The 25,089-nt window shown below is 36.2% G+C and overlaps 1 protein-coding gene across 1 annotated transcript; it reads left to right on the top strand.

Moving 5' to 3' along the window:
- The first annotated feature begins 8,277 nt into the window (after positions 1 to 8,277).
- Positions 8,278 to 15,628, top strand: LOC100750601 (prolactin). The gene is made up of 5 exons (XM_027409574.2): positions 8,278 to 8,305; positions 9,750 to 9,922; positions 11,314 to 11,421; positions 13,827 to 14,006; positions 15,437 to 15,628. The coding sequence occupies exons 1-5, from the start codon at positions 8,278 to 8,280 to the stop codon at positions 15,626 to 15,628; spliced, it is 681 nt and encodes a 226-aa protein (XP_027265375.1).
- Positions 15,629 to 25,089: the final 9,461 nt, after the last annotated feature.

Below are 25,089 nucleotides of genomic sequence, written 5' to 3' on the forward strand. Positions count from 1 at the left end.
GCCTTATTTACCCATCTGTAAAATGTTGGATTATATCAGATTTAGTGTACTATTCTTCTGAATCATTGAAGACCACACTCTAACCAAGTAGGATGGCTCAGAAGTTGTTCTTGGGATCATCAATCTTCCTGGTGAATGAGGAGATTACAGTTGTATTGTTTAGAAGAAGGAGAAAAGAAAGAAACTCAATTATAAATATCCAGGTCAAGCTAAACTGGAGGGAGGCATAATGAGAAATTCATGGAGGTTTCAGTCAAAATAATATCCATGTGTCACCAGAATGAATGTGATACAAGAGAAAGAAGAGGAAACACTGAGATATCAGCTGAGGTGTTAATATTAGAAGCTATCAACTTAACAGTTACAATGAAATATCCTCAATAATTTACAGTATTTTTCTTAAAGATGTAGATTGAAATATCTATCAGATGTATGGAAACTTGAAACACTGAGGGGAAACAATACATATTTGGGGGCATGTTCACAGATATGGTGATTCTGACACCATATAACTGGTCAAGTCTAAGAGTGAAGAGTTGATCAAAAATTAACAAAGGTATTCTCTTTCTCTCTCTCTCTGCTTGCTTTCCTTCCTTTACCAGTGTGTGTGTGTGTGTGTGTGTGTGTGTGTGTGTGTGTGTGTGTGTTTGTGTGTGTGTGTGTGTACACATGTGCACGTGCATGCATGTATGTGTACAAAGAAGCAACAATGCATTTCTGATGATCATAATGTCTGATGGTTAGAAGACAACTTATAGGATTTTGTTTTTTCCTTTTTACAATGAGGGTCCTGGGAATAGTTGTTTCATGTCTTCAGGCTTTGTGGCAAGTGGCCTTAACATTGTTTTTCTATATTTCAGCAATAGAATGACTATTGCTGACATGATGTTGAATATGTTATCTATGAGTTATGTTATGAATGTTATGAACATATCTATGAATATGTTATCTAACAGTCTCTATGAGTTTGTATGTATATCAGTCTACTTTTATCTCGAAGACAGTATTTCTTTTGAGTCATCTACCTCTTCTGGCTCTAAAAATATTTCCATCTCTTCTTCTACATAGATAACTGAGCCTTAAGAGTAGAGATTGATAAAGACATCCAATTTATGGACAATTGCTCCAAAATCTTTCAGTCCTTGTACATTGTCCAGTTATGGATCTTGTTACAAATTATCATCTACTGCAAGAAGAAGATTCTATGATGAAGACTGAGAGATGCTTTGATACATGGGTATGGTGATATTTCATTAAAAGTCATTTTATTGTTATGTTCCGTTAGCAGAATAAATCTTAACATTTTTAGGAACATCATTATAAATCAGGCTTTCTTAATAAATTCTGACTAGCATTTGATGACATAATGATTCTCAGAGGTTGTTTCTCTGTATGTCAGATGATTAGCATCACATCTGTCATTTAATTAGCAAAGGGCAGTAGAATGATAAAAAATTCTTAGGCATCCATATGTGTCCCAACTGAAAGAAAAATTATCCACTAACTCATTGTCCTTGGAAAAACAGTTTTACATCTAAAATATCAGGATGCCCTACCCTACTGACAACAACCTTTTATTAAAGAGAACCTAGAAGCAGAGAGGCTCCTCTTGCAGCTTCTCTCAACCCCTGTAGCAGCTCATAAAAGAATTCAAAGACCTTTCTGTAAAGTAGATCACAAAACACTCTGTTCCAGGGATGCCTTTCTTCACACAGGACCTCCTTTGTCTTCCATGACAGGGATATGGTTAAGAGCTGAAGAACTAGACGTTTCCAAGTTCACTCACAGTGATTACCATTACTCAGATGACTTTTCCTCTAGTTATCATTCTACACAGCTGTTTACCCAGCTGCCTACATAAGATTAAACACGCACTTCTAGGTTCCTTTGCATATCCATTTCTTAAGGCTATTTGACATTTTACATTACAGCTGGCCTGAACAAGGGGGAAACATCTACCCAAGGTGCTGTCTGGGAGGCCAGTACAGGACTGATCCAGATCCCTGAACATGGATGTTAATGAGGAGGCCTCTGCACTCTAGGGGACCCCTGGTAGTGGATTAGTATTTTTCCCTGCTGTAAGAAGGGACTTTGAGAGCCCATCCTACTTGAAGGGATGCACTCTTTCCCTGGACACATGGGAAAGGGCCTAGGCCCATCCCAGGATGATGTGGTGGACTTTGTGGAGCCCCAGTTGAGGGCCCTACCCCTGACTGGGGAGTGGAGGGTGAATGGGGTGGGGAGTAGATCAGGTTAGGGTAGGAGGGGTAAGGGAGAGGGGAGGGAGAGAGAGAGGGAGAAGGGATTGACATGTGAAACCAGCTTGTTCCTAATTTGAATATATATATATATATATATATATATATATATATAATATATATAGTGAAATTGTATATTTTGCACTTCTTTGCACACTCTAGCCATAAAACTAGAGTGGACAAGGGAAGAAATGCTTCTTTTCCTAAAGTTTTTTTACTTGAATGCAAGCATGAATTGGAATTTTGATATTTTTTAAGGAGATTGCCTCATTATCTCTATCAATAAAGATAACCCATATATTGGAGTTTGTCCTAATTTTGCATCTTTTCCTTCTATTTTTTTGTATTCCTTATGTTTTTTAATGGAATGTTTCATAGTTTTATACATAGAAAGTTTACAATCTTTTTAAAAATTATCTTGTGAAATCTTTCTTTTTCCAAAATCACAATCATTTTAACTGTTTATAAACTACAAAATCAATAACCATACTGCTCCTTACTTTTGATCACAGATATACATATTGGCTTTTTAAAGCATAATATTCATTCATTTCATCAGAACCAGCCACAGCAAGATTCTGTGATCTTACTCTTGTCAGATGGCTTCCTTGTAACCATGAAACTCTGCTTGTTCCCTATCATTTAAAGACTATGATTGCATACTTTTCATATAGAGCTCATTATCAAAGAATTGATTAATATCTATATTTGCATTTTCTTCAATGTTAATCCTAAAGGACAAGGAATATAGCTAAACAATTATCATTTTAGTTACTATCTGAATATAAAACTCCATATTTCATTAGGAAAATTTGTTTCAGGGAGTAGATAAACTGGTGAGGCCCTGAATGATAGAGGAGAAGCCACTCTTGCTAATATTCTTATTAAACTACTGATTGTATTCCAAATACTTATTCTCATATCTTTGTAGAGTGTAGCTCTCATCTTTCAATAAAAAGCTTCTTGTTGCTGCATAGAAAGCACATAAAAGAAATTCACAACTGGTTAAAGGGTCAAATGCAGGGAATACTTGGCTGTGGGACACTCAAACTCACCTCATGAATATACAATACAACCCATACCTTTAAGTTTCATGGGGAAAACAGCAGAAAGATTGTAAGAAGCAGAGGACTGGGATGTCTACTGTGAAATACTGTCTTCTATGTGTGACAGGGAAACTGCACACAAGAAAACACAAAATAGGGTTCCCTAAACAACACCTTCAAAATGACAGCACCAGTTTACACGTTCATGTGAATAGGGAAAACCTCACAATGATCCACTTCTAAATGAAGAGCTATAAGCAATAATGGCTGTGGAGAGACAAGACAGAGACAGAGAGAGAGAGAGAGAGAGAGAGAGAGAGAGAGAGAGAGAGAGAGAGAGAGAGAGAGAGAGAGAGAGAGAGAGAGAGAGAGAGAGAGAGAGAGAGAGAGAGAGAGAGAGAGAGATGAAGAGAGAGAATCAGTACTTTTCAGAAATGGTGCTCCCTGATGTTATACAAACCCAAGTGGTCAACCCTAAATACATGTATAAAAGTACACTAAATGGACTCAGTACCATGTATGTATACAAAATACAAAACAATGAAAACTTGAAAAGAGTTCAAGAATTTTGATGAGGAAGTGGGGGAAACACAGGATGAGATATACGGGTAAATAAAATTTAAAATAAATGAACACACGGAGTTTGATGTGTATGTGATAGAAGGCAAATATGGGAAAAGCAGTAGGAGAGAGATGAAGGTAAGCATCATGCCCGTATGTAATAAACCAAAATCTCAGGGAATTAATTGAGGTATTTTAAGTAAAAATATGAAAAAGGACATAATGCAACAAAGGTATTTAAAATTAATAAAAATCATCAGGATTAGTGATCAGTTGGCTGGAAAGGAAGACATTTCGTTCAAGCTCTTGACAGTTCTCAGTATTGGATTAACAGTAAGGGAGGGCAGAGGAAATGTACCAACACATATAAAGCTCCATGTGTTGTCACAATATTGAAGAAGTTCTCTGTGTCTTGACCTCACAAATGTCCAGATTCCCTCCCACTACAGCAGCTCTTGTCCCAGGACTCCCACAAGTACTCAATGCAGCAGCAAAGAATTATTGCCTGTCATTCTAGCACCCCAAGGACTCAAATTTTTTTCTGTAGCATTTTGTTGTATCCTGTGGCATTAGTGGTAATTACAATTTTGAATTATAAAATTTATGTCTGTGTCTAGGCGGGGAACAGAGTCCCATTTCTCATTAGATTGATAATGACAGATGAATGAATGGCTGGGTAGTTGTTTGGCAGGGTAGACTGAACAGTGAATTGATTGATCAATTGAATTCAAACTATTAAGAATAGGAAGACACATAGATAAGGTAAATCTGTGGATAGGAAGATGAATAGATTAGGCAGTTGATAGATTATCCTGAAGATGATAGATAAGGGATTAAAATGACACTGTATAAGTAAATAGAGATGGATAATAGACTAGATTGAAATAAATCGCTACTTAGATGATACATTATGGAAAGATATAGATACATAGATATACAAAGATATAATACATAGATAAATGATAGAGAATGATACCTGATATGCAAGCAGACAGCTGATTGATGCTGGAAGTGGGTTCTTTTCAGATCTACTTTTCATTGGATAAGAAATGGATATGTACACTCATGTAATATTGAAGATTAAAGAATTTTTAACCAACAAAATCAGCAGCTTTCTCACTTCTTACTAGCATACAACTAAATATTTTATACTTATACCTGAAAAAATAACATAAAATATCATAAACCTCCAAAAATGATTATTAATTCTCTGAGCACATTGTTCTTAGATATGACAGTATCCAGTTACTAATTAGAATATGTACATAGAAACAAATTGTTTAGAACAGGCCCATGAGGAGCTTACAGCATAAGTTAACAGTGAAGTGATATGATCAGGTAAAGAGAACATAGAATAAACAGGGAGAAAAACAAATTACAGGGGATATTTTGAAATAATTCTACTGTGGTTTTTTTTTTTTTTTTTCAGAACCAAATGTCCTGAAGACTGACAACAAAATAAGTATTTAGGTACTGAGATCACCCAGTACTAATCTTTGGGCACGCACTTAGAAAGAAAAAAGGTATAGATATTTGTGAAGTTAACCTAAATAATAATATGAAATTAACCTATTACATTTTGATTGCCATGAAAAGAATTCCATTCAAGAAATTTGCCCTGGCCCTTTCTTTATATCATCTGACCTATTATTTTGAAAATAATGATTATTTTGTTAGACCATTTACACCAAGTTTGGAATGATAGCTGTTTAACAATTTTAAATTCATAAACCATATACCTTTAGTAATTAGCAAATTTATCTTGCTAATGAATTATATCTACTAATGTAAATTAAAATACCCATTAGCTACATTTATTAGGTTTATTAGGAGAATTTTAAGCAACAATTTCATTTCCTCCTTCAGATCTTACATTATATCTTATATGACTTTTTCAGGTGATAATGATACTTTAGAAGTATGTGCTTTATCATAAATTGAAGAAGAAAAACGAAACTATTACTAACTGTAAAATAGTAAACAAAAGAAAACACAAATAAAATAAAGATCTAAACAAAATCTGATGTCTTTGAAAGAAATTCATTGTCAGCTCAGTTTTTCTAGGAACCATCAAAATCCAAAGTGGAAGCAAATAAACTTTGAAATATAAGAATACACACAAATCCCTTGTTCTTTATTTCTCTTATTAAAGGACACACTTTGACAAGCAGAAATATTTACAAAATAGTATATACTAATATTAAGTGGAAATAAAACATATAAAGTGCTTAAAAATAGGATGATTACCAATTTTCATGTAAATGTAATTGTGAGTCATTTTGGCATTTTGAGATCTCCATTCACAGGAAATGTGGGGCTGGGAAGCTGCAGACAGCACATTCTAAACTTTACAGGGAAGTGCTGTTTTGCAGTCCAGTGAATCAATGAACACCATTCACCTTTTCTCTTTTCCTGGTATCCAAAAAAGCTACAACACATTTAAATTTCAAGACCATGTTGTCAGTTTCCATTTTATGGCAGATTTCCTTATGCTGAAGCTTATTGAAAATAAGGAGAGTGTTGCACAGAATTATTTATCTTACTTCTGGAACAATTCGGACTTTTTATCCAGGAGGATAAATGGATACTAAGTATGCATTCAGGAAAGACCCTAAACCTACATTTATACAGACAGGTAGATACAGAGGTACCGCACTTGATTGTTCTGGTTTGAAACTTGTCATTGATTATACAGAGGCAATTATGAAGAAAACTAAGGCATTTACCAAGGAAACAGCTCAAGATAGTACTTCTCAGTAAGATTTCCAAATTCTCCTAAGAACCCAAACTAGGATGTTCAGTGAGGCACATATATGTGGAGCTAAAAGCAAAAAGGCTGGAGAGATGGCTTAAAGGTCAGCAGCACATTTACTGACTTTTCAGAGAACCCAAGTTCAGTTCCCAGCACCTCCTCTGTAGGCTTATTCACACCTCTCGTTCTAGCTCTATGGCATGTAACTCCCTCTTCTGGAATCTGTGGTATTTATTGTCATACTCATGCCTGTACACACACACACACACACACACACACACACACACACACACACACACACACACACAGCAAAAAATATTTTTAAATCTCTTTAAAAGAGATAGAAGGAAAAAACTAAAAGAATATATGATTTGGTTTAAAAAAAATACTGCATCTGTCAGTACATATTCAGCAAATCCAAAGCTAAAGGCCATAAACTGCTTCAGATGCATGAACCCCAAAATTAAGAAAGTCATCAGCAAGTTCATTATTATTCACTCTAATAATATTACTTAGGTAATCTCTAAAAGGTGAATGGAACTTATGCGTGGACAAAGGCAGTATTGCCAGCTTGTCCCAGTATGGTTTTGTGTCAGGAGAGGCAGGTAGATCATGAGTTCATAACAGGTGAGTGGAGATAGTGTCTAGACTTGTGGTTGACTGCAATGTGTACTTGTGACTATGTGAAAATATGTGTCTGTGTGTAGTGTGCTTTAGTATATTTTGCCCTAAAAATAACTGTGCTCCTTTCCTAAATAAACTGGGTGAGGGATGGGTGATATCTGGCTCTCCTTAGATGTGAGTACACATTAGATGCATTGTAACTGGCACTTTTCTGTCTTCACAAGCCTTTCCTATTATTTGTCGAGCAAAAATACTCCCCATATCTAACCTCATCATAAAAGAGGGTCTACTATCTTAGCATTTGTTCTCTCCAAGCCACTGTTTTTCACTATATAGCTTAAGGTTGAAAATACAACTTCACATACTAAAATCAAGTGAAAAACATGAAACAATGTGTTATAACTAGAAGTTATAACCATCATACATGTCACTTTCAAAGGACAAAACTGTGTAAAAGAAAGCAAAGGCCATTTAAAGGGGATCAGAGTGTTAGAGGGGACAGAAAATGCTGCCTTTTCAAGCTTAAGTCCACACTTGCTGGTGTTTAGCACGTACATTTGGAAGCTATTAATTCACCCAATAATCTTGAATGAGAAACTTTATAATCAGTATTGTTTGAAGCTATTTTGTAAGTCAAAAGTCATGATACACGTTGTAAATTCTATGAAGAAAGAAGGGTAAATTTTAAAGGAATCACCTTCTATAAATTTTTATAGCTTCTCTACCTCAAACTAGACTCAGTGTCTCACCTCAGCTTTTCTCTCATTTCCGTTTGCTGTAATTAATCAAAATCCTTCATTCCTGGCCAATATGTCTTCCTGAATATGAATAAGAAATAAAATACCACTTGATGTTTAAAATTATGGGGGCAATCTTAATGACGGAAATAGATGCCAAGGAAGTGAAAGAGCATGCCTGATTATATATATATTCATGAAGATGTCAAAGGGTTATAAAGCCGATATCTGCAGTTGAGAAAGCTGTGGTTCTCTCAGGCCTTCTTTGGTGAAGTGTGTTCCCAGGAACAATCATCACCATGAACAGCCATGGATCAGATCGGAAAGGTAGGTGTTGCAGCTCTGTGAATAATTGGTTCTCTCAGTATTCTTGGGAAGTTGTGGGGGTGATTAATGTAAAAATGTATCTAATACAGGTTTCAGCTTTAGAGGGCAGTGGGGGAATAACTGCTTTTCTCTAGACATGACATGATTAGAACCAACATGGACCCAAGACAGCTGTGGTGGTATACAAAATAACTTGATCACTTACTTGTAGCAACAGATAACAGAAATACAGAAATAACTAGATTTAGAGCAAGGGTGATGGGGTTGTTGATATTCCACAGAAAGAGATGGGTACATCGTGGGGCATTCACCTTTCGCTCAAGCTATGAGTATCCACCTACTGTGAGATCAGTTTCTCAGAGATGCAGTTGGTTTTGAGTTAACAATGGAGGAGTTTAGAAGACTATCCAGTTAATTGATTTAGGAACTGTTCATACCTAAGGGTAACAGACCACTGTATCAGTGGCTTTCTAATGCACAAGATAGCCTTCTTCCAGGGATATGACAATAACTAGAGATCATTTGTGCTAACACAATGGAAGTAAGAAAGGAAAAAGGAGGGCATTATTGGTTGCTAATGGGTAGAAGCAATGGATGCTCTGTGATAGCCTTTACTGCAAAGTCAGCTTGAGAACACTGAGCAATCCAACTTATAAAGCTGGTGTTGCTGAGACTGAGAACTTGTACTGACACAGACTACTAGAACGTTAGGTACACCTATCAAACACTAGAAGGAAGCAAGAAATATTTTCTTATTGCCAAATCTCTATGTAAGTTGGCCAGTTTAAAAAAATATTACCAAACTTTCAGTGATGCAAGCATAAAGAACATGATATTAGTTGTCTGTTTGACACTGCTGTAACAATTTGGTTGAAGCTAAATAACATTTCGATAAAAGGGGAATAAAGAAGGAGGCGCGCACTTGTTAATTACCTTTAATTTCTTGGTGTGATTAAAAAACAAAAGAATTAGTGGCATCATAAAATTTGTTTTGTAACATGTATAACAACCCCTTTTTTATTTTATCTCACTTAAACTGAAAACTCTTCAGATGATACACGTTCAGAAACTATACTCAGAGTTAGAAAATATCCAACTAGTTATGAATTTTCAAGAGCTACCGCTACAGCTCCATTATCTGCAAAGCATATTTCTCTCACACATATAGATACATTATCAAGTCTAGTGCATGTAAGTATGAGCACACACACACACACACACACACACACACACACACACACACACACGCATGAATGTGCACACATACACATCCTACTCGCCCTACATATCTGTGAAAATGTCAATATATGGGTAAGCATGCAACATGAAAAATGCTGAGTCTTCTTTCCCCACAAATGCAACCATACGTGTAAAGTGCTAGAGACAGATAAGGTTTCCCATCAATTGAACAGATCATTTCACACTGGTTCCTGTGTTTACATAGCAGGGACACTACTGCTGCTTGTGGTGTCTAACCTGCTGTTCTGCCGAAACGTGCACCCCTTGCCAATCTGTCCTGGTGGGAATTGCCAGATGCCTCTCCAGGAGCTGTTCGACCGGGTGATCATGCTTTCTCACTACGTCTATCTGCTGTCTGCAGACATGTTCATTGAATTGGTAAGTATTTCACTCATTTCTGGTGTCTGTTGTAAAGGATCTGTCTGCTACAATACAGTTTAAACCATGATCCAGACTTCAAAAATTGTATTTTTGTGGGTAAAAGGAAATGTTAGCTGATAAAAACTAGAACAAGAATGGACCAATTACATGAAATTTTAAAGATTTGCAAAAGTGAAATAATTTTCACTTTTTTGGGTAATTCATGTGTCTAAACTTAAACTTGAGATGTAATGTGCTCAGTGTACTTGGGGAAGACTTCTAAATTTCCAGTCTTTCATGTGTGGGTCCAGACTCCAGAGGAATTTTTTACTTAGTGCTCTGCTAATTGCCAGTGAAGGGGAATATCGTGGAAGTAGTAAGCTTTGTGGACAGGCTACAATTAACCTAAACTGAAACCACACAAAGAGGGGAAAATAAACGCTGAGTCATTGTTAAAAACTTTTAGAGCATGGTTTCCCTTACAGTAGGAAGGTTGGTTCAGAAGCAGATAACAGTCTTCTCTTGCTGATAAAGGTCTTTCAGAGGACTTAGGTTATTTCTTTGAGTCAGTCTGCAAGTTCATGTCTGGTGACAGTTTCAGTACATCCGTAGGTATTTAGAAAGTGAATCATCAGTGGCAATAAATATGAATCCATAATATTCTCTTACTCACTAGCATTTCTTTCAGTTATTGATTGATCATAATTTCATAATCTACCTTTGAAATTTTCCTAGAAATTCTTCTAAATTTTTAGAATTGTTACTGACTTTTAGTTTATAATAATGCTTTATAAATAAATAATAAAGTTATATGAATGATTAAATATTAATAGCAAGTTATATACTAAATAAGTTTTCTATTTTATTGCTCATTGTTTAACATTTTTCGAAGGTATGCCCAGTGTTTTGTAGTTCACATTTTCACAATCCACATAATTATATTCAACATTTATGAGGAACTTTGTACTATTCAAGTATTTAGCTTCAGAAGGACTTGAAAGAAAACCTGTGTTTTATAATAACTACTTAAAAGAATAAAATCAATCTGAAACCATGGTAAACAACAAATAAAGTAATATAGATAACACATACTATGGAAGTTTGCTCAAATATGAGCAATGACATTTAAAAGAGATTTTTGGATTTTATGTATTTTAATGCTTATTTTCTGAAGAGTAATTTATAAAAAGATAGAAAACAAGACAGTACAGAATTGTTTGGAAGATTAGAAATTTATGGTCAGAAAAAATGAATATAATTGAGAAATAAGTAGGAAAAGTGTAATTAAGAAAATAGCCCTAAATTCGTGTTATGCTAATTTTCAAACATAAATATACAAGTGCTTTATTATTCTAGTTTTATATTTTTAATTCTCAAACTTTGTTAATGGGATTTCCTATCATTTCCAGGATAAACAGTATGCTCAAGACCACGAGTTTATTGCCAAGGCCATCAGTGACTGCCCCACTTCTTCCCTGGCTACCCCTGAAGGCAAGGAAGAAGCCCAGCAGGTCCCTGTGAGTCCTCACCCCATTTTATTGCCGACAACATTGAGGTAGTACACGGGTTTTGGTGTTCTCTTGGTTACTAGAGCACTGATACATGTATAGTAATCACACATGAAGAACAAAAGAGAGGAAGAGTAATATTCTAAAACAAATACACATTATAGAGGGGGTAAGGCTAAAATGACATACTTATAATATTGTAACTGAGCCATGAGCTGTCCATGAAAATAATATTATATATGTTATTCCGTTAAAAACCTTGAAATGGATTTCACGATCATGAATAAATTGACATTAATGCATATGTAAGAAATGCAAACTTAGTTGCATTCTTGCTATGTTTCTGCAACTCCTCCATTGGCAGTGTCCATTACTGACCAACCACTGTGATTTCACTTCTTAACTTTCAAGTTTTCCTGGTCTAGCTTTTAATTCTTTAATAACATTTGCATTCTTCCTAGACTTCATTGCCTTCTTCTGTACCTTAATTGAAAGTCTACTTATGAAGCAGTAACTGAAAAATACTTTCTTGTGCTTCTTACAGTTATGACTGAGGTCTCTTATAATAATAATGTCTAAATGTTATAGCAGGTCTAATTATTAATTTTATAAACCATGTCTTAATCAATATCAACATGACTGAAATCAAAATATATACATAAGATGATTATGTTAGAGAGATGTCAAAGAGAGATCTTTTCTCAAAAAATATTTTGGTCTACTTGATTAACACTAGTGATATTTAACTTTTCTCAATCAATCAATGTTAATCTCTCCCTCTCTCTCTCTCTCTCTCTCTATATATATATATATATATATATATATATATATAAACTTATGTGATATATAACATATCACATAACATATCACATAATATATAATAAATATATTATATTTATATATAAACTTATGTGATATATAACCATATATGTTCCCAAAGTACTATATGTTCTTTACTTTATTAGTCATATCTGAGTTCTATATTCTTGCTATTTTCGCTAATATTATAATGATAACCAAAGAGAAACTAAAATAACAGGATGAGGACCAAAAGAAAATAATTGGTGAAAGATGTTCCATATCTAGACTCTCCACAAAACATACTATTTACATTGTTTAAATTCTTCTTTATAAAAAGTTCCATGTTACAATGTATTATTATTTCACTTGCTGTGGTAAGGAACTTGGGATCCAAGAAGTAATACTGCATTTTATCAGTTTCAGTGCTAGGAGACAAAGAGTGATGGCTTCATCTAACTCAAGCTCTCACTCCTCCTAGTGTGCTGTCATGCTCCCAGGAATCTATGCTGTCATTACCATTTGTCCTTCTCTCCCTCAAATCTTTTATATTTTTCTATTGCAATATTCCTTCGATTTCACTCTACTTACCATTTTCATTACCACTTGAGTACACAACAGACATCTGTACAGCAAGTATTTCAAATCAGGGATAAGTTTAAATTATTATTTGGGAAGTGAGTAAACACTGGGTGTTTAAAACTCCATTGTGGTTTTCACTCATTCTTTGATTTAAATACAGTGCTATGTCTTTATTCCCAGCTATCTCACTTCCTGTCTGTGTCCAGCCATCTCACTTCCTGTTTCTGCCCAGCCAACTCACTTTCTGTCTGTCTGTACAGGCCTCCAGACCTCTATGGTTAGCTAATGGCAAGCTGCATCCTCTGAACTTCAGACAGGCTTTATTTGTACAAGCAAGATAACACCACAGGTGGATTTATGTTCTAGGTCAGCCAAGACACAAAACAGAAAGAAAAATAGACCATGGATATCAAAACTGCCAAACACAAAAACAAAACAAACAAACAAACAAAACCAGAAGTTACATGCTTGTTATCTCAGAACTGGAAAAGTGAAGACAGTGTAGCCAGTCAGCCTAGGCTACACGGAAATTTCCAAGCTAGGGAGATACTATGTACCATGTCTCATAAAACAAGGTAAACTGCATTGAGTAATAGCACCTAACATTGTTTGGTAGTATTCAAGTGTCCAAAAGACTGTGCATACACACACACACACACACACACACACACACACGCACACGCACACGCACACGCACACGCACACGCACACGCACACGCACACGCACACGCACACACACACGCACACGTGCACACACACATGCACAAACATACACACACACACAAAGAAACACACAGATGCAAATATAGATAGAAAATTACTCATTTAAATAAGATATTTTTTGTTTGACTCTTTCAAAGTATATGCCAATAGCTAAAATTTACTTTTCTGCAGCATCTGTGGTCTAGAACAATATTAATATACACATAGTTATAAAAATGAATATTTTAGTTCCATCTTTCTCAACAAAAGTCATATGTAACTAACTCACCTGTATTTCCCTTATTTTAATCATTGTCCAACATGGTGCTTAGCCGGAAGTCCTTCTGAACCTGATACTCAGTTTGGTGCACTCCTGGAATGACCCTCTGTTTCAACTAGTAACTGAAGTAGATGGTATTCATGAAGCCTCTGATGCTATCATATCAAGAGCCAAAGAGATTGGGGAACAAAACAAGCGCCTTCTAGAGGGAATTGAGAAGATACTTGGCCAGGTGAGCAGTACCCTGAAACTTCATTGCTACTTTCATTATTTCAAAAACTGATGTCTACAATGAGGTACAAATTTTGAAAAACTCTTCTTTGCAAGAACAAAGTTTAGGCATACTACATTGTAGAGTTCTATTAAAGCAAGAGCAGATTCATACTCTAGTAGCTCCTAATGCCTCTGAATCTTGAAATTCAACTATGGTGTTTGACAGCTGTGGCTTTCCCAATGTTATAAACAAATCCACAAGTGGCTTTCTGTTTCTTGGGAACTTATGGTTAAACATTCCACAATAATAGGAAAACATATTGTAAAACTGACAAGATAATGCTTTCTTGAAATTTCATATATCTCAATTGACATTCTGGTTAGATACCCTTCCACAAATACACTAGAGAATTAACATATGAAGGGAGAAAAAAGAAAATCAAAATCAAATTAGAAACCCTCCTGCCAAATTGACTCTTATCCATAGGAAAGATAAGGATGGGTTATCAATACATTCAGAAACTCTCAAAAAGACACATTTTCTTTAAGATGCTCTTTATTTTATCATGTAAAAAGAAAGGCAGTTTTTCCTACATTTTGCTTCACTCCAGTTTCCTACATCAAACTCATGTTATTACATTTGATATACCCAAATCATTTGGCATACTAAAGTTGATTTAGTATTTTGAATTTTTTTTCAATTAAGATAATTGTCAGTGCTAGTGAGATTAATAGCTAATCAGGTTTCTGAAAATAACATAAATAAAAACATATCTGATGAAAAAAAGTAGGAGTACGCACATACTAATTATTTTATATTTCTCCTGAACTGTTTGGGGCATATGTTAACACGTGCTATATTTTTGTAATTTCCATGAAAGAATGCACATTTGATCAACATATACACAAAAATGAAAATGCAAATAAAACCATTAAACCAGCAATATATGCAGTAAACACTCTAATTTTAAGGTATTATCTTCATTTCATGAGGCTTCATTCATGAGGCTATATACTGACTTAGTGATGATTTTATAATAAGGCAACAAGCATCCTCATTATTAAGGTTTCAAATATGTGCAATTTAGTAAAAAATGAGACGGCAAGTGATTAGTTATCAGAACAACAAAGTGCAAAGTTGTTGGTGGTACAGTTAAGCACTTTAGGTAAGAGAGCCGACACTCCCTCTTCTACCATACCTTGGCAAAATCCTAAAACCTGATTATCGTTTGTCCACATAGATGAGACAAACTTCAACTCAGATTACTTGCCTAATACAAAACATAGCTGTATGCTCTGCTTCAAACTGTTAGATGGCTGACAAACATGTACCTTGCCTATGACTAAAATTTTACATTGTTCTTGCCCTAAAATATGAAATCAACAATTGGAAGAAATAAGTATGTAAAAATGCTAACATATGAATTGGAATTTCTGTTTTCTAATTAGGCCTATCCTGCAGCCAAAGGAAATGAGTTCTACTCCGTTTGGTCACAATTTCCATCTCTGCAGGGAGTTGATGAAGAATCCAGAGATTTGGCTATTTACAATAAGATTCGCTGCCTGCGCAGGGATTCCCACAAAGTTGACAATTATCTCAAGCTCCTGAGATGCAGAATTGTCCATAACAACAACTGCTAAGCCCACATTCATTCCATGTACTTCTGAATGGCCTTTAACGGTCTTTTCCTTCAAAACTTCTAGTAGTATTACAGCTTTCAGTGCATGCTTGGGTGCAATGCGTTTCTCCTTATAGAATAAAAACTAACTTTTAAAAATGATAAAGTCTGAAAAGGCAATCTGTCAACATCTTGTTTGTTAATTTAATAGAAAATATTTCACTGACATAGTGTTATCAAATTTTGTCACAACTAACAGACTCAAGGTTTATAAATAAGGCAAATGATGAAATAACTTACAAACACAGAAAGTTAATATGGGCCAAGAGTTTTAGAATTGAGGTCACTATTAGATGTAGTCTAGCCAAAAGCTTAAAAACTAGATAATTTCCATGAGACAAATTTCTAATATATGATTGGATAAACCAAGTGCTATGGAACTGAGTTGCTTCTAGACAGTACACTATCAGCTAAGCAATCTCAAACTGTTAGGAAACCATGCCATATCCCTAGATAGCTCTAAAAATTGATTTTAGCAATTTTCCTTTGTTCTCCCAAGCCCTTACATTAATCATTTTACTCAATATGACAAGGTGAATGATCTGAGGTTTGGGCAGAATGATAGCAGATTACAGAAAATCAAGTAGAGCAGTGTTTTCCATACAAAGTGAGCTAATCAACTTGCTCCCAGGGTGAAAGAGTTGATATATGATTAAGGACAAACCAAACTGAAGGAGATTTCCTTAGAATTTTCTTTTTGTTTCTACAAAATATAAATCAAATGACAATTTCACTCTTTTGAAACTGGTCACTGTATGTAAATTTCCATGACATTTATTTATTTTCTTTCTTTCTTTTATTTTTATTTTCAGTTTGTTTTTAGAGGCAAGGGTTTCTCTGTGCAGCTTTGGAGCCTGTTCTGGAACTAGCTCTTGTAGACCAAGGTGCTCTCAAACTCACAGATATCTGCCTGCCTCTGTCTCCCAAGTGTTGAAATTAAAGTTGTGCACCACCATTGCCTGGGTGACATTTTTATCCTCTACATTGCTTATTAGAGACAAAATGCACCCGGAAAACCAGTAAATATAAGAGTTTAAAAATTTGTACATAGGTACCCATTAGACATAGAAGAAGGCTTGCCTGACATTTTTAAATTAATTGACTAAATGGCCAGTGCATACGGTCAGTTTCTTAACTAGGAGATTTAGGGAAAGGAGGCACATGCTTCTCCTAATATAAATATGCTTCTATAACTGTTGTTGATTTCACAGCAAAACTAAATGCACAGATGCTATTACTAAAGGTATTAGAGAACACTGGTGCAAAATACAGTTTTAAAAAATTGAGCTTATAATGATGTAGAAATTCCCAACCCTAGGAACAACTTCCACAGTACCAAAAGCATTTACCATCACCCAAAACACACACACACACACACACACACACACACACACACACACACACACACACACACACACAGTCATTATGGAGACCTCAGGATAATTGTCAAAAATTGTTAGATCTCAGCATGATGGTAAGGCAAGCCTGGCAAAGTTTGTCTGCTAATGAAACAGTGGCACATCAGTTACAAACTGCAATTAACAATTATTTCATTTGATTTAAGACTCACTGTACATGAGAAAGTCCAGATGTTGTAATTGAAGACAGTAAGGAAAACAAACAAAATAACAGTGCTTGAGGAGGTCATGTTCTCCACCAATAAGGATATGATCAGATTTTTGTTAAATGGATGTGATGTGCCTGTCCAGTACATTCTAAACATTTATATTTAGATTTGTTGGTTAGTAGAAGTGTTACTTACTCTGTGGAGAGAAACATTTCCAAGTGTCAATGGCTAAAGAAATAGATTTGTGTTTGATTAAAATGTCTAGGATTATTGACTGTTGCTGAGATAGGGTGGTTCATGCTCCTGTAAGCATTGAAAGCATTTATCATCACCTTAAACACTAAGATTAACATTGGAGAAGATATGACAGACAAAAGATCTTGAACTAAGGCAATGTATTGGGAAGAATATTCATTTCTCCTGTCAATCTGGAAATGAGTAATCATGAAACAGAGATGGTATTGGATATTTCCAGAATGACTTGAAGCCTACAGGCAACATGACAGAAAGTAAAGCAACACATAGAAGTAGGACTGTGTTAAAAATAAATAGGATATCAGTAACCCCCTAAAGGGAAGTGTCACTGATCTACAGGCATCGATCCAACCCATAAGCTGTGTCTGCTTGGCTTTGAGTACTTCTGTTTGTATATATAGGGGGTGGAAGGTTGAATGAAACTGCAGCATGGTGAAACAGCTTTCCTGAGTTGGAGAACACATTGTGGTGTAAGTTCTGAGGTGCAGCTGACTGGTTCAATCATGTTCCTTTAAGTAGTCCTCCAATATGTTCCCCTAAGATTTATCAATGCATTATTTCACGAAGACATGTCTGTATAGTTTATTTTCCATGGTGTTATCAGTGCTGTATCTTTTAAGAACCAGTGTTTGATTATGCCTTACCTGGAGACACTTCAACAGAGAGTAGAGAATGTTTTGGAGCACAATTGCTCTATCAACTTTGAGATCAGTGATTTTCATTTTTTATTTTATTGATAGACAGGTGAAAGGGAAGAGTGTTACTTGCATCTAAGGGTACCTTTTAGTAAACATTTTCATTGCATGCGCTCCTCCCAGTGCAAGAAATAATAAAACTCAAATAACCAATTTGCATTACTGATTAAGGTTTCCTTATGAAGAACATGAGATTCAATGGTCCAATTATTTCAGCTACAGAAAGAGGAAGTTGTGATTATGTTTGGTCACCAGGGCTTGGATATGTATTTGCATACTTAATACATCAACGAGAATAAACACTCATTTCTGAAGCCCAATGTACATTATGATAGCAAATTTGTGTCTTTATCAATTTAGAATATGTCAAATTACATGAAAAAAAGTACACTTGAGCTAACAAATAATCTTACCAGTTAAGGGTTATTTACAAGAAAATAGATTAGTTACAGCCATCCAGTTTATTTACTGAAATGGAAAGTGAGCATAAAATCATAAGTGTAGTGATATATTATTTATGTTTTATTAAACTTGCCTGAGGATTCAGAAAGCAAAGTTATCCACAAACCATAGAAGCCAGGCACACACCTTTAATTCCATCAGCCAGTAGCTAGGAGGTGGTGGTACATACCTTTAATCCTAGGACTCAGGATTAAGAGGGAGATGGATCTCTGTAGGTCCAAGGCCACCCAGATCTATACAAGATTAATCCAGTCCTAAAGATAAACAGCTCTCACAAAGACGATCTCAGCACTTGGGATCACACTCCTTCAATCCTAGCACCAGAGGAGTATACAAGATAGGAGCAGGGTCTTAGTAGAGTATCGGGCATTCATTCTCCATCCACATTCAGAATAGGAGGCATTAATTCTCCAGCCACATTGAGGATAGGAAGACATTGACGTCCTGGATTCTATAGTCACATTGAGGAAAACATAGTACTCTGGGATTACAGTCTCAGGTTTGATGGAGCCAGGATTGCCTTTCTGTCTGAGGAAGAGGTGAAAGATAGTGACCAGTTGCTTTGCTTTTCTGATCTTCAGCTTGAAGGTTTGAATCCCATCATCTCTCTTTGGCTCATTTATTTTTTTATGCAACACTAAGACTTTCAGACATGTGCAGGCAATGACTTGAAGACCCTGGCTTACACATAATTAAAACTCAATGTTTTTGCAAAGTTGAGAAGCTCACCTTAGCAAGCTCCAAATGTGGAAAATTTGCTCTGGTTCAAGCTGTGTACCAGAGAAATGTATTTACTTCCCTGTATTTGCTCAGTTTAAAAATATCAGCCTGGTGAAACCCACAGAAACAGCTAACCTGAACAAGGGAAAACTCTTGGTCCCCAGACTGATACCTGGGAAACCAGCGTGGGACTGATCCAGACCTCCTGAATGTGAGTGTCAGTGAGAGACCTTGGAAATCTATGGGGCTTCTTGTAGTGTATCAGTACTTATTGCTAACTTAGGAATGGACTTTAGAAGCCCACCCCACATGGAGGGATACTCCCTGAGCCTAGCCACAAGGGGGTTGGCCTAGGCCCTATCCCAAAGAATATGAAAGACTTTGAAGACCCCATATAGAAAGCCTCACCCTTCCTGGGGAACAGAAAGGGTATGGGATGGGTAGGGTTTTAGTTGGGGGGTGCAGGGGAGGAGGGAAGGGAGAGGGACCTGGGCTTGACATGTAAAATAATTTTCTTTCTAATTAAAAAAATCATATTCCCTCTTCAGCTATCTCAAACTATGGAGCAGAGGGCCCACAGAACAGACACATTTCCAGACAATTTAACTGTTGAAAACTCAATTGAATAGATTATCTCATTTCATTTCTCTTAAAGCAGTGATGCCTCTGTTGCTGCTGTTGACATATCTTCTCCTTTGGGAACATGTGTTCTCAGAACCAAATGTCCTATCCACTTCTGAGCTGTGTGATCATGTGGTTGGGAAGTCTCAATCCAACTATGACACATATGCAGATATATATCATGGGTTTGGAAGTTCCTCACTTGCTTAATAAGAGAATATTAACTAAGGGTTGGAGGTCAGTAAACTAGATTGAATCTCTAAAGGGAAGAAAAAATGAAAAAAATATATATTTGCTTTATTCCTATATTTTAATTTTTATGTAATACTTATTTTTTAAAAAATCAAATTTCATCAAGTTATTGATAATATGGTCATGTATGTTTTCATTCAGTTTTAAAATCCAACACACTAAATCATTTAATTTCTTCCAGAATGTAAAGTTTGCCAAAGCAAGTTGGTTACAGGACAGGATGCCCAGCCTGTGCCACTGCTTCCATCTGGACTCCAAAGAGCATTAAGCAACTCCATAAAACAAAAGTAGGTTTACTTCCTAGTTTTCATTGAAACAAATAAAGGTGTCCACAGTCTAGTTGTTATATATGTGATTACAGGAGCCAAATATGGGTAATTTCTGATCCATAGACTGGAGGAAGAAGCAACAGTCAGCAAATAATCCACAACATCTCATAGTTGATAATTTACATACCATGCCAATGCCAATTTATACGACAGCAGATTCAAAAGTTCCCAGGACAATTTTTAACATCACCATGGTGGGATTGTTCTTATTACTCTCTGGGAAGCTTTGATATGAATTAGACAACTCTGCTTTAGTATACATTTACAAACATGTGCAAGAAGTGCAGAAATAGTAGTGTTTATGGTATAATAATAAAGGCTTCTCCTCTAGTATCATGCTACTTAACTAACCATTGTGACATTTAGTTTCTCTTTTCAAGACTTTCTTGGTCCATCCTCAGTTTCTTTATTATGGGCAGCCTTTCCTGACTGTTCTGCCTTCTCTTATATCATAAGCAAAAATCAGTTGTATAAGAGGCTCCTCTACATATTGTAACTTTTTTCTCAGCATGACCCTTGTTTGATGAAGTCTGTATGAGCCCATAGTTATGTGTTATGATCTCTTCCCCCTGAGTATGTTAAGCAGAGTTTGACTTGATTTAGCATAAAATTCATATTATACACATATAGCAGAGAGTCATGCAGAGGTAGAAAAATACGGTTTTGAAAGCTATGTTTCCATCAATATATTGCTTTAATACTCTATCATAATATATAAGTCCAAAGTGAATATAGAACAGGGCAATTTTATTCATTTGTGTGGTAATTATTTGCCCCTGACAGTGTTGGTGTATATGTTATCTAAAATCAGAACCTAAGGACACTTACTAAGTCCCAATGAGCTTAGATTTCTCACAGAGAAGGTTAGGAATAAAAAAGAATATTTTGTCTTAGTTAGGGTTTCTATTGTTGTGAAGAGACACCATAACTGCAGCAACACTTACAAAGGAAAATATTTAATTTGGTCACTTCTTTATAATTCAGAGGTTTAGTCCATTATTTTCATGGTGGGAAGCAAGACAGCATATAGGCAGATGTGGTGGTGGAGCTAAGAATCCTTGTATATTGATCCACAGGCTAAAGGAAGTGAACTACATCTCACTGGGCATGGCTTAGGCATCTATGACACCTCAAAACCCAATTTCATAGTGGCACAATTCTTCCAGCAAGACCACATGTTCTCCAACAAAGCCGTACCTCTTAATAGTCCCACTACCTTTTAGGGCCATTTTCTTTCAAACTACCACAAGGACAGATGGTTGAATGTAGAGTGAAAGTAAAGTAAAAATATTTTGACCTGTCAGTAGAAAAAAAAAGATGTTTAGTTCTAACTAGTTTTATTTAGCAAACGTTAGTACAGTGGCTAAAATTTTACATTTGTACAATTGTAAATAGTATGAAAATATGAATAAATAAGAAATATATACTGTAGTTTACCATCTTTGCGTAAAATCAACAGATATCTACCTTCTTGTATCTCACTTAGTAAATGTGGTATTGAATCATGCTCTCCTAGATGGAAGACATTCTGAAAGCAGTTATTTGTATCTCCCATGCTTGGGACTATCCCCTGTTACATCTGGTACTTGACATGGCTGCTCTCCCAACAGTGTCTAATAATATTCTGCAAAGAACCAGTGATCTGATGAATGAAATTAGAAGACTTCTGGAGGTACTTGAGATCATACTTAGCAGGGTAAGCTGTTTCCTCACATTTCTTTCTTTGTTTAATATACAATGAAAAGAGAATTTTTAAATAAACCATTTACAAGAGTGAAATTTTGGTTTCACATTTGTTGAAAATTGAGCAAGTAAGGGACCATTTGCAAATCTAATACCCGAAGTGCTTATTGAGAACTATATAAACAAGTGGTTTTAATAGAAAAACCCTGTTCTTCATAATCACTTGAAAAGTAGACTTTTGGGGGATGCAGTTGACAACCTTGCCTTAAAGTATAAGCTCTTGTTATGAAAGCCATTTCCTGGTTCTCTTGCATCTCAAAACTTTCCTGCTTCTTTTGCATCTCAAAACACTAAATTAAATATGCTCAATTTGCTTATCATGCATACGGATTCATAAAATGCATAATAAAAAGAATATATTTAGTTGAAATTTAAAGGATGAGGATACTCTACTAGAATAATGAGTATGAAAGGCATATCAAGGAAATTATTAAGAATATGTAAAATTCCTTGAATTGAAAGAATTCATACTAGCCCCTACATTTTTCTAGGTTTCAAGTCTATATTCAGTCAAGCCACAACTTTTTGGCTCTCCATCTTACTACTTGTATATTGTTACATTTCATTAGGGATCAATGGCACACCCAAATACATACATCATCACACTTCTAGGTTTAAATGACTAATGCATTTATGGTACTTGACTCAAGTAACTGAAAATTCATGATTTATAACTAGCTTTATATGACTCTATTTTCCACTAACCAATTCAAATTTTAGAAGCAATATATATTGGGGCTGAAGATATGTCTCATGTCTGTAAATATCTTCCTTGTATGTTTTAGGACCTGATTTAGTCTCATGATACATGTCAATAGGGGGTGTACTATCTTCCCCATGTAGGGGCAAATTAAGGGAGGAAGACATATGGAGATCTATGGTGGGCTCTGGGTAAAATATAAAAAGTGATCTCAAATCACATTACAAAAGTCATAGAAGGATATTTACTTATGACTGACTACTGACCAGTAACTGCATGCAAACACCCACACCCACACACCCACCCACCCACACACACACACACACACACACACCCCACACACACGGAAGGAGAAACAAATGCTAATAATGTCACTGATATCTATCCATTTGATGCACAGATGCAGACCACACAGAACATGACTATCCTCACTGGTCAGGACTCACTGAATTTCAGTTGTCTGATGAAGACACATTTTTGCTATGTAAAATCTGTACACTGCCTGAAAAGGGACACTCAAAAGGTTGAAAGTTACCTCAAGGCCCTGGAGTACTGAATCATCCTTAAGAATAACTGTTAGTCAGAGAAGCTTCATTCTGCAGCAGATGGAGAAAAAATATGAAGCTATGATATGGGATTTCCTTCTATATGTTGGGAATATGTATTGCTTTTATTGGTTGATAAATAAAGCTGATTTGGCCAATGGCCCAGCCGAATATAGCTAGATGGGCGCTTGTTTGGAGGTTCTAGCAGGGGAGAACTAAGACCAGTCCTCCTCTATTCGGGGAGCATGCAGCTTTGGGAGGGACGCACATGGAGAGGTAAGGGAGGAAGGGGACAACCACCTAGCCAGCCAGATCAGTCTAATCAAGCCTGGCAAACAATGGGGTGACAGATGTCACAGCCAGATCGCTCTCACAACCAAGAATATAGCTAGATGGGAAATCCAAACAGAGACAGCAAAAGTAAGAAGAAGGTGGAATCAGGGAGCCAGACACCATGCAGCTGCTGGAGGGTAAAATGCTAGAACATTACCCAGAAGCCATGGCCATTAGATGATACACAGTTTATTACAAATGGGTTAATTTGTAAGAGAGAGCTATCTAGCAATAAGCCTGATCATTGGCCAACCAGTTATACTTAATATTAGCCTCTGAGTGATTATTGCATAAGCAGCTGTGGGGACCAGCAAGAGGGAGAGAAACTGGTCCAGAGAGACTAGCAGGACAGAGAAAAATATTCAACTGCCCAAAGCGGGGTAAAAATTTCCATGTAAAACCTGACAAAAGCTTAAAAAGGGATTCTAAACACAAGGGAACAGAATCAAACACAGCATCTTGATAGCAGTATTTTCTTGGATGGGCTCTGTTTGCTAGAGGAAAGCAGAGACACAGCTCCTTTAAGAGAGAGCTTCCTGGATATGCTGGTGGCATGAATGGCTTGGGCTCTTTTGGGAGGTCCTGCTACAGAGCTCTTAAATGGGGTTTGTGAGCAGTGAACTGTAAGTTTCTTGATGATGCCATGGATTTGCTGTATCCCTGGAGTTTGGGCAGGGAACATGGCTCCCACAGCTGGTGGTGAATGTACCTCCACCATGTTGAAAAGCCCAGTGGTCCCCCATCTTTATTTTATAGATGGTACCTGTCTTAGGTTCAATCCCATATAAAAATAATTTCTTTACCCATCCCTGAGTATCATGCCAGTCTTCATGACTTCTGTCTTAGGCAGAAGCAATATGGGAAGGTTGCCTGTCATAGGTAGCCATCTGTCAAAAAGACTAAGCTAGACTTGTGCAGAAGGATTATCTGCAGCCAGTGACAGAAAAATTTGCCTGGTAATGGCCTGAGACTGGCATTGCTTACGACAAAGTTGGCAAGCAAAATTAATCCAACACAGGCAATGGCTAAGGTAATAAAGCCCAAACAGCCAAGACCTGCCAAATCTTTTACAAGGTGGCCTATATAGGCATCCAGGTGTAGGATTCCTGCTTCGTCAAGAGGGGGCACACATGTATCATTAACTTTTTAAATGCTGAAGGTAAGCTTACGCATGAAGTTTACAAAAGTATCATCCCAAGGC

Source organism: Cricetulus griseus, chromosome 3, assembly GCF_003668045.3.
Source record: "Cricetulus griseus strain 17A/GY chromosome 3, alternate assembly CriGri-PICRH-1.0, whole genome shotgun sequence".
Taxonomy (NCBI): Eukaryota; Metazoa; Chordata; class Mammalia; order Rodentia; family Cricetidae; genus Cricetulus; species Cricetulus griseus.